Here is a 10,339-nt window from a genome sequence, read left to right on the forward strand (position 1 = left end):
CCCACAATTCCTCTGCATCCAACCAGTCCCTGACAGTGGGAACCACCATTCTAATGTTTTGTCCTTTAGAGGCTTTGAACCAGTGACATGGTATGTGCTGCTAGACCAACCCATTGTTCCAGTCTGGCAGAGTTCATAACTTCAGCTTGCTCAGGAGAGGGCAGTTGATGTACTAGAAAGCTATTAGCCATCACTTGAAAAGCTGTTCCCTCAACCCCACCTTCTTTACATGTGTTACATATCACCGCTCAGATCAAGACTCTGACTCGGACAGCGACCTCTCTCTTGACGAAGAGCGCAGCCTCTCGATTCCATCATCAGAGAGTGAGGAAAACGTGCATCTCCGCGGCAGGTTCCAGCGCCAGTTCAAAAGGGCAGCACACAGCGAGAGGCTCCTCACCAACCCTTCCAACACCACACCCAAAGGCAAGTTCTGCTGGGCAGAGAAACGCCTTGACTCTCAGGCCAAGCTGGGCAACAAGCTCTGAGCTTGTCAGGGCCCATTACAAAACATGGAATGCACATCTTAAGACAGGATTGTAAATCTTGTGGTCTCTTGGACTCCATTTCCCATAATCCACAGCCCACATGTCCCAGTGGTCAAGGATTTGCCTATGGGTAGCTCCTCTTAAAATTAAGGAGCCTGCATTTCACTGCGAAGAAGAAAAATAATTGTGCATGTGAATTAAACTAAATACTTAATTGCTGTCTTAGTCTTCTTGCATGATCTCTTCCAACTCATGCAGGCACTCTGAGATCTCTGCAAACATCCCAAAGGGGGCGTTACCTGATGGTCTGTATATTACCTTCAGTACAGGTGTCATCCAGGCACTTGTTATTTCTCTGCCCCCAGAGCTGCACAGCATGCAGTGGATGCTACACAGTGGGGAGTTGGCCATGTGCCACATCCCTAGTAGTTTTGCATCATCCACTGCAAAGGATGAAAGACTTAACCAATTCTTCCTCACAGCACGTAGTCAAATACCCTGGCGAATTCTCACAATCTGCTGAGATGCACTTTGTCCACCTTGTAATATACCAGCCATGTCCTCCCTCTAGATGTAGATGGCAATGACCTGATGTCCTATTGGCCAGCGCTGGGCGAATGCGAAGTTCACCCCTGCTCCCTCCAGAAATGGGGCTCTGAGCGGAAACTTGGGTTCGATGCCAGTAAGGACGCTGCCAACAACAACCAACCGGACCTGGCCTTGACCAGTGGCGATGAGAACTCCCTCACCCAGACCCAGAGGCAGCGGAAAGGTAAGAGAAACGGAACTGCAGCCAGTGTGCTGTAGTGGCAAACAGGGCCAATGTGGGAGAGCCATGTGGCCCAGGCCTCAAGCTCAAAGGGGGCTTCCCATTCATAATAATAATAATAATAATTTATTATTTGTACCCCGCCCATCTGGCTGGGCTTCCCCAGCCACTCTGGGCGGCTTCCAAAAAAATATGAATATCCTCTAATACATCAAACATTAAAAGCTTCCCTAAATAGGGCTGCCTTCAGATGTCTTCTAAAAGTCTGATAGTTGTTGTTCTCTTTGACATCTGGTGGGAGGGCGTTCCACAGGGAAGGCACCACTACCGAGAAGGCCCTCTGTCTGGTTCCCTGTAACTTGGCTTCTCGCAGTGAGGGAACCGCCAGAAGGTCCTCGGCGCTGGATCTCAGTGTCCGGGCAGAACGATGGGGGTGGAGACGCTCCTTTAGGTATACTGGGCCGAGGCCATTTAGGGCTTTAAAGGTCAGCACCAACACTTTGAATTGTGCTCGGAAACGTACTGGGAGCCAATGTAGGTCTTTTAAGACCGGTGTTATGTGGTCTCGGCGGCCGCTCCCAGTCACCAGTCTAGCTGCCGCGTTCTGGATTAGTTGTAGTTTCCGGGTCACCTTCAAAGGTAGCCCCACGTAGAGCGCATTGCAGTAGTCCAAGCGGGAGATAACCAGAGCATTCACCACTCTGGCAAGACAGTCCGCAGGCAGATAGGGTCTCAGCCTGCGTACCAGATGGAGCTGGTAAACAGCTGCCCTGGACACAGATTTAACCTGTGCCTCCATGGACAGCTGCGAGTCCAAAATGACTCCCAGGCTGCGCACCTGGTCCTTCAGGGGCACAGTTACCCCATTCAGGACCAGGGAATCCTCCACACCTGCCTGCCTCCTGTCCCCCAAGAACAGTACTTCTGTCTTGTCAGGATTCAACCTCAATCTGTTAGCCGCCATCCATCCTCCAACCGCCTCCAGACACTCACACAGGACCTTCACCGCCTTCACTGGTTCTGATTTAAAAGAGAGGTAGAGCTGGGTATCATCCGCATACTGATGAACACCCAGCCCAAACCTCCTGATGATCTCTCCCAGCGGCTGCATGTAAATGTTGAAAAGCATGGGGGAGAGGACAGAACCCTGAGGCACCCCACAAGTGAGAGCCCAGGGGTCTGAACACTCATCCCCCCCCACCACTTTCTGAACACGGCCCAGGAGGAAGGAGCGGAACCACTGTATAACAGTGCCCCCAGCTCCCAGCCCCTCAAGACGGTCCAGAAGGATGTTATGGTCGATGGTATCAAACGCCGCTGAGAGATCCAGCAGAACTAGGAAACAGCTCTCACCTTTGTCCCTAGCCCGCCGGATGCTTGTTGATTTTTTTGACTTTTAATAAGCATCACAGCTGCTTTTATGAGTAGTGGATCAAATTGTGTTACACTCACTCAGATTAGAGCTGTTATTATGAAATCCCTCCCCCCTCCCGGTGATTGTTTCATTGTCTTTTATGATTATGCTATGTCAATTATGTTTTTAATGTTGTACACCGCCCTGGGATCTTCGGATAAAGGGTGGTATATAAATTGAATTCATCATCGTCATCTGTGAAATTCCACAAAAGCATGATTTCTCTCAGTAATGAGTGCATTTGCACAGAAATATGAATTTGTTAAAGCTATTCAGATTATGCCTCACTCCTTTTTCTTTTATTTCTTTTGTCCAGGGAGGGGCAGCACCTTGTTTTGTTTTCATGTGCCATAATTTTATTGTCACTGCCTTTATTATGGCTCAGAAGCTCAGAAGGAAGTGACCGAGGCCTACATGGGCCTCTAAGATGGCCTAGTGGCAAATCCCCACTCATCCATGATGCTTGCTGGGTAGCTTGGGGTCCAGGGAAAGTCAGGGGCATAGTGTAGTGTTAGAACACATGCTTTGAATGAGAAAGACCCCTGGCATCTCCAGGGAAATGGCTGGGGAAAACTCCTATCTCAAACAGGTAGAGCTACTACCAGTCAGTATAGGAGGGGATCCTGAGATAAATGGGCCAGTGTTCTGACTTGGTATAAACAAACCCCTGTGTTGCAATACAGAATAATCTGCTCAAATACAACCGTAACACGTGGCTAATAAATTTAGAAAATGTATTATTATCAGTGGTTAGTATGTCATCCACTGACCTTCCTTATTTTTCACGTAAGAGGATTTATATACTGCTTAATGATCAAAGCCACAAAGCAGTTTACATAAAATATACATTTGAAATACAAGCAAACACAATATGTTAAAAACAAGATGGCCTAGATTTTAAATAAAATAGCCAATTTAAAAATATACCTAATGAAATACAATTGCATGTTATAACACATGCGAAATGAACACGTCAGGGGTAGCATTAAAAAAGGGTTTTGGCATATGCCAAAAATACAGAAAAGGTGCCTCCGTGGACAGGGATTTCCAGAGTGTAGGTTCTGCCATAATGAAGGATAGAATCCTTAAAACATTGTGTATCACTTGTTAAATGTTAATTCCACAGACTGAAGCAGTTGAGTGGACATACAAAGGATAAAGTGATTCTTCAAGTAAGCAGAAACAGCAGGAAGAGGCCATAAAGAGAGACACCGGAGGAGGGATATTGTCAGAGAAGAGTAAATGCAGGATAAGGAAGCTTTCTCCTATCAATAGAAATACAAAAGTGACCTGCTGTTAGGAAACAGGATAGAGTAAGATGACTATAGACAGGATGGGCATTGCCAATGGGAAGCTCTCAGAGAGAGCCCTGGGAGAGAGTCTCATCCTTCTCACCTTCTGCCTTGCTTACATTGTGTAGGTATCCTGAAGAATCGGCTCCAGTACCCTCCGACTTTGCAAGGCCTGCCCTCCGTGGGCAGGATGGCCAATGACCTTTCCTGGTACAAAACCTCCACCTTGGGCCACCGGGCCGTCCCCGCCGCTTCTTACGGCAGGATCTATTCAGGGGCAGGCAGCCTCTCTCAGCCCGCGAGCCGCTACTCTTCCCGGGAGCAGCTGGACATGCTGATGAGGAGGCAGATGTCCAGAGAGCAGCTGAGCCGCAACACCTCCGGCGAGTGCCTCGAAGCGGCTGCCAGCAGGCACGGCTCTCAAGAGCGTTTGGACACCATCCTGAACAGGCCTGGGTCAAGGGAGCACCTAGACACCATCCTCAGCCGCCACGGGTCCAGAGAGCACCTTGCAAGCATACCCAGCAGGCATGGGTCTCAAGAAAATGTAGCAGAAGCAGCTTCTGGACACGATCAAAGAGATCACGGGAACACCCTACCCAGGAGGCAGGGATCTAGAGACCATCTAGATACTTTGCCCTGTAGATTTGGGTCAAGAGAACCGCTAGACTTTGGGGGAGCAGTCAGGGAGTTCTCTAGGGAATGGCTAAACACTATGCCGAACAGGCAAGCCTCGAGAGATCGGACGGACACACTGCCAAGTCGAGACCCTTCTCGAGAACAGCTGGATCTGCTTTCCAGGAAGCAGCCTCTGAGGGAGCAGCTGGCAACCGCTAGGCAGACGTCGAGAGAGCAGCTGGACTTTTTATCCAGAAGATCTAATTCCAGAGAGCATCTGGACATAGTGCCTGGCAGGCAGGCTTCTCGGGAAAACCTGGAGCCTCTTTCCAGGCAGCAGCCTTCCAGGGAAAACCTTGAACTCCTCTCCAGGAGGCTCCCTTCTAGAGAAAATCTAGAAGCCATCCCCAGCCGTCACCCCTCCACAGAGCAATTAGATATCCTTTCTTCCATCCTAGCATCTTTTAACTCCTCTGTCCTGTCCTCTGTGCAATCCTCCAGCACGCCCTCAGGCCCACAGACCACACCCACGCCTTCCGTGGCCCAGACTTCCTCGACACCCTCCATGCCATGCCCTTCACCACCTCGCTCTGCAACATCCCACAGTATTTCCGAGCTCTCGCCAGACTCAGAGTAAGTGGCTTCCTTTCTGAGGGGGCATTTTCCCCCTCCTTGGTCCAATTCATGTTGCCTGTGACCTATCAAGTAAGGTGGGTGTAGTTAGAAATGTGGATCTCTTTGTTGAAGAGAAAACAGCTGAACGAGAGAAAATCTTGATTCAGGGGTGGAGAAGGTATTCGCATGTCAGGAAGGGTTGTGATTTTCTTGCCCTGAACTAGGTGCTTGGGATTCACCACCACTCAGTGTGGTCTAAAAGCCCCATCAGTTGCAGGACTGAGCTGAAAATTCTCACTGGAGAAATTTTGGCTGAAAACTGGGAAGCAGTCAGGGAGTTGCAAAATTGTGCAGAATTGCTGGCATAATCTGGGGAGGGGGGCACATTTCCTTAAACTCATATACGCAGTTCGTTCTGAACAGAGATGTTCTGTTTTTAGGCGTCTTAAGAAAGGAATGTCCATCTTAATTATATCTTCCCTTTCTTCCCATCCCCCTGCAAAGAATAACAAGAAGTGAAGGTCATTCCTGAGGGGTCCAGCTGCTGTGAGAACAAAGGAAGAAGCAGGAATGGTTGCTGGGGCCAGGCACTTCCAGCAGAGGATTGGGAATCCCTCAGGGCACCTACCACGGAAGGACTGAGGCTGACTGGGGGCCCAGATCAACCACGTGGAGAACTCGTGGGCCGAGAGTCAGGCAAGACCTGGCTGTGGAAGAAAGGTGTCTTTGAAGGGGGGGTACCTCTGTGCCACACTGGCCACTCTCCCTGCTCCGAGGGAATGAGGTGGGGAAGTTAACACACCACGAGCAAATCATATAAACAAAAACAACAACAACCCAGACCAATTGAAATCTTCCTTTCTCATACATTTCTATACTCTGTGCAACCGTGAAAGGGTGGGAGGGTCCGGGAAGGGGTTTTTTATACATTTTTGTAACTTTGTAATCAGAGAGAAGAGAAATTTCTATGGTTATTTTTACGGTCCTGCTGTTTTCGTTGCCGTGATGCTGATCTCATTTGTCTTTGGCAGTGATAACGTCCGAACTGTGGCATGATGCTATGCAGGCTTCTTCTCCAAGTGAGGGCTCCTCAGAGGGCCTTGCAGGGTAGGAAAAATGGAGCGACAGATCATTTGAAGGCCCTCTTCAGACTGCCCTTTAGGCAGGCCCCTGCCTGACATCCTCACGTTGGCAGCACTAAGTGGCGGCCATCTTGCTGGGGAAGGGGCAGGCCCAAACACACCCACCACTGGCCCAAGCCGTCAGTCCTGTGATTGGACCCTTGAATGCGCCAAAATTCCCACATTCCCTTAGCCAGGAGCTTTCGTGGAGCTCTTGTGAATGCTTCCCCATGTGGGCACAGCTTTACTGCTTCAATTTAGAGGCCTCGCATATATTTTATATGCTCTTCCATACACGGTCTCCGTCCTCTTCTCAGACATTTTTGCAGCCAGAGTGGGTATTGGGAACCATCCGTCCTGTGAGGCTGGGCTGACAGTGAAGAGATGGAAGAATCTGAGCCCTCTAAGGTGCCTCTTCCTAAACTTAGCCTTGATCCAGCTGTGGCGCACATGAGAAACTTGCGTTTCTCTTCCTCTTTCTCATTCATTTTCTTCCTTCATGACAAGGGCATTAACCACGGTGCTTCAGTGTCAGCCTACCTTCTCCTACCAATTTCCTATTCCTTGGGCCCTGAGTGTGAATGTCATGGTATACAGTGTTTAGGACACAACTTCGAAAACAGGGTGGCTTGGTTTTTTCCCCGTGGGGCTCTTAAATTTAACAGCAGCAGGAATTTAGCAGGTCAGGATCTACCCCTGACTACAGCCACCTGCTGAATTTTTTTGGCATCACACACACAGCATTGAAAAATTCAGAATGATATGTTTAAAAAACAAAAGTTCAGAAGTCCTGTCTGGGGTGTGTGGGGGCGGTAAATGGGCAACCTTCACTAAAAGCTGAAAGAGAGGTTAGAGAATTCTCCAAAGCATCCCATTTTGAATGGGACCCCCGCCCTGAGGTTTCAAAAGAAATCCTTTGTGGAAAACTTATTTCCTTCCACCCAACCTCTGCATGTTCCCTCTCATCAAATGAAGAAGAAAGCATTCTGAGGATTCCAGACATTCCATTAATGTGAGGCTGATCTCATTCATCTTGGCAGTGATTGGCCTAAACTGACAGGATGCTCTTCTGCATTATTTTCAAAACCTTGTTTTTAAAGGGTCCTTCAATAGTTTCCCCACCCGTGGAATAACATCATTTCATATTTGTGGTATGCTATACCACTGATGTAATCCACATGTGGTGAGGTTATTGATTACTCAGGAAGTATCTATGTCAATCTGAGGCTTATCCCATAGTGCCAGCCTTCCCCAATTCCCATCAGTATCAGTGCCATGGTCGCCAAAGGTCAGGGACAACGGGAGCCCAAAACATCTGGAGGGCACCAGGTTGGAGAAGGGTACCAGAGTGGCACCCCAAGCTTACGCAGAAGTGGCACCTGACTTGCTTCCACCATCTGTCCATACCTTTCATGCTGCTGCTCAGGTCTGCCACTGACTCCTGGCATTCATAAGCAAGTGCTAATCTTCCAGGAGTTCTCTCTGTAATTCTGCAGTTTGGATACTGATACGGATCTAGAAAACCTACGAATATGAGCTATAGACCACAACCGAATTAAACAAGAGAGGAAATCTTTCATTCATCGTTTTCATTTAGCAGTTTATGTCCTGGTGTGCATATATACAAAACAACACAAATATGTTCTCTAGGTAGAAACTAGTGAAATCTAGTTGTGATTTATGGTGCAATCCTATATATGTTATGGCGCAATCCTATACATGTTATGGTGCAATCCTATTGTTTGCATGGAAATGTCCCACTATTTTTATGGAGTTTACTCTCTAGTGAGTAAGTATGCATAAGGACTGTAGCCCTAAGTCTCATTACAGTAGTACCAAAGCATTTTAACTGTACACTTTCGCCTCACTTATTCCAGAATTAGTCAATAGCTTTGACTTGCTCATTTTTTCACAGTACAGTACATGATTTCTTACTCCCTGGACTGTAAGCATTTCTCTCTTGTCTTGAAATGAAGTAAACATTTACATCATTGTATGTAGTTGTACATGGACACACACACACACACACACACACACACACCTCTCCAGCTCTAAACCAAATGCATTTCCAGGTGCTTTTGTTTTTAACAAATTATAGCTCTCAATGGCCTTAAAAGATTCAGAAAAGCTGCTTTGCTGTCAAAAGCCATCCTTTCTATCCAGGCATTAGAAGAAAGGGCCCTCATCACTGCACTTGTGCTTATTTAAATTGAAATAGAAATGCAAAATGCACACAAACACACATAAAGCAACAACCTGTAATTCTAATTTGCTTTTCACACTTACTTCCACTCTTCCTTTGGGTGCCCATATACTCATTTCTTCTTTGTCCCAGGAGTGTGGCAGTCTAGTCAACTCTCAAGGGCACCCAGTTAATTTTGGGGCCTCGGTGCACAACTGTTTTTAACCACACTTTTTTAAAAGCAATAGTGGGGTGCCACTAGTGGTGTTTAACTCCGCTTAGGACTGTTCGTCTCTCCAGATTACCTTTTCATTGTGCATTCATGATGATTTGCGCTCATGATGGTGTCAGGGCAGTTATACACAATCCCTGCCAGTGCTTTTGCTCCTGCAAAAGTTTCAGGGTAGACAAACAAGTTGGTGTGTGTCCCATAAGCTTCCTGCTGAAATCCTGTGAATTTTCACTCCACAAATGGGCTGAGGTGGAGAAGTGCCCCACTTTTATTGCGCCAGAGCGGAAGAGTGCCTTTCCAGACAGCAATAATGTGGTGACACTGAGGAAATGTTGCAGAACAAACAATAAAACCTTTGCCCTCGCCCAGATCAGAGAGTAGGACCTGAATGTTCATAAGGGCAAGTGATACAGTCCCTTCGTGGCAATGCGTTCTCTCAGAACCATCACCAAGAATTGCCTGTTTGAAAGCAGAACCGTCCATTAAAATCTCCAAGTTAGGGAGAAGACAGCCTCCTCCCAGATATGTTAAATTCATTTTCTTCCAATTACAGGGATAATTTGAGAAGGTTGCGTCCAAATAACACCCTACACACACACGCGCACACACACACACAGAGGAGTGTACCACATATCTGTCTGAATGTTTAAATTTCTAGCTCTGGTGGCCGAGAGGATTGTGCTTATAAGAGAAGCAACTGGTCTTTTGGTGCTATATAAGATCTACTTCCAATCTCAGGCTTCCCTTTCATGTTGATGTCTCTTAACTCACTTTCAGCGGCGACAATGCTCCGTTTACTGCCTTATTACCACAGAATGCTACAGCTTAATGTTAAACAAAACTGACTTAATGTTTACACTGGGGGACTTTTTTCCTGTGATGGTCCAAGGTGGGTGGCAGCTGGCTTGTGGCCGCCCCTTCCACTCACTCAGGCCAGACGCCTTTTGATTGGTCTAATTGTGACTAAGAAAAAGAAATGGGGTTTTTCTTTTTTAATGATTCTCAAATACATTCCACAGTCTGTTACCCTGGGAGGGAAAGGGCTCCCGTTAGCCTTCTGACCTTTCCCACTTGTTGCCTGAGCAAAGCTGGGATTGCTCCAGCTTTTGCTCAGAGCTGCCTTTATCCTCCCATGTAGAAATGGAGGAAACCATTATGTGCCAAGCCAAGAGGCAGGTGGCAATCTACCTCTGCTGCCAAGCAGAGGGCACAGTTATCACTGACCCTTGCAAAGGCAGAAGATGGGGGATTGGGCCCAGAAAAAAAAAATTAAGCAGAACTTACTTGTTTATAAGAATCAAGCTAGGAAGAAACGAGGCTGAGAAGCAAGCAAAGACCCAGGCATGCTTTTGTGCAAATATGTAAAAGAAATGAAATGCAACTTCTTTCTCATGTAAAAGTGCAGATCATTCCAGACGTGCTGAATGCAAAAGTCCTTTGTGTACTCATCATCCCTGAATGTGACCTGTTGGGCTCCATTAAAGAGCTTGTTTACACTGGGGGTTTTTCAGTCTGTGTATGTATATATAGCCAAACCAGGATTCAGATTTTCTCTTTGTTCCACTGATCTCAAGAAAGATTGTCTCCTACTTTCTTTGGTTGCTGTTT

General features: G+C 47.2%; 1 protein-coding gene across 2 annotated transcripts in view; it reads left to right on the top strand.

The window, feature by feature from the left end:
* The window catches only part of CELSR3 (cadherin EGF LAG seven-pass G-type receptor 3), an 87,449-nt gene extending 81,417 nt beyond the window's left edge, over positions 1–6,032 (top strand). For both annotated transcript variants that reach the window (XM_053377933.1, XM_053377934.1), the window contains 4 exons: positions 253–426; positions 1,060–1,260; positions 4,092–5,214; positions 5,701–6,032. In XM_053377933.1, coding sequence (XP_053233908.1) covers positions 253–426; positions 1,060–1,260; positions 4,092–5,214; positions 5,701–5,728 — 1,526 coding nt within the window. In that variant the 3' untranslated portion in view covers positions 5,729–6,032. The remainder of the gene's footprint in view (positions 1–252; positions 427–1,059; positions 1,261–4,091; positions 5,215–5,700) is intronic.
* The last annotated feature ends 4,307 nt before the right edge of the window (positions 6,033–10,339 follow it).

Source organism: Podarcis raffonei, chromosome 2 (assembly GCF_027172205.1).
Source record: "Podarcis raffonei isolate rPodRaf1 chromosome 2, rPodRaf1.pri, whole genome shotgun sequence".
Taxonomy (NCBI): Eukaryota; Metazoa; Chordata; class Lepidosauria; order Squamata; family Lacertidae; genus Podarcis; species Podarcis raffonei.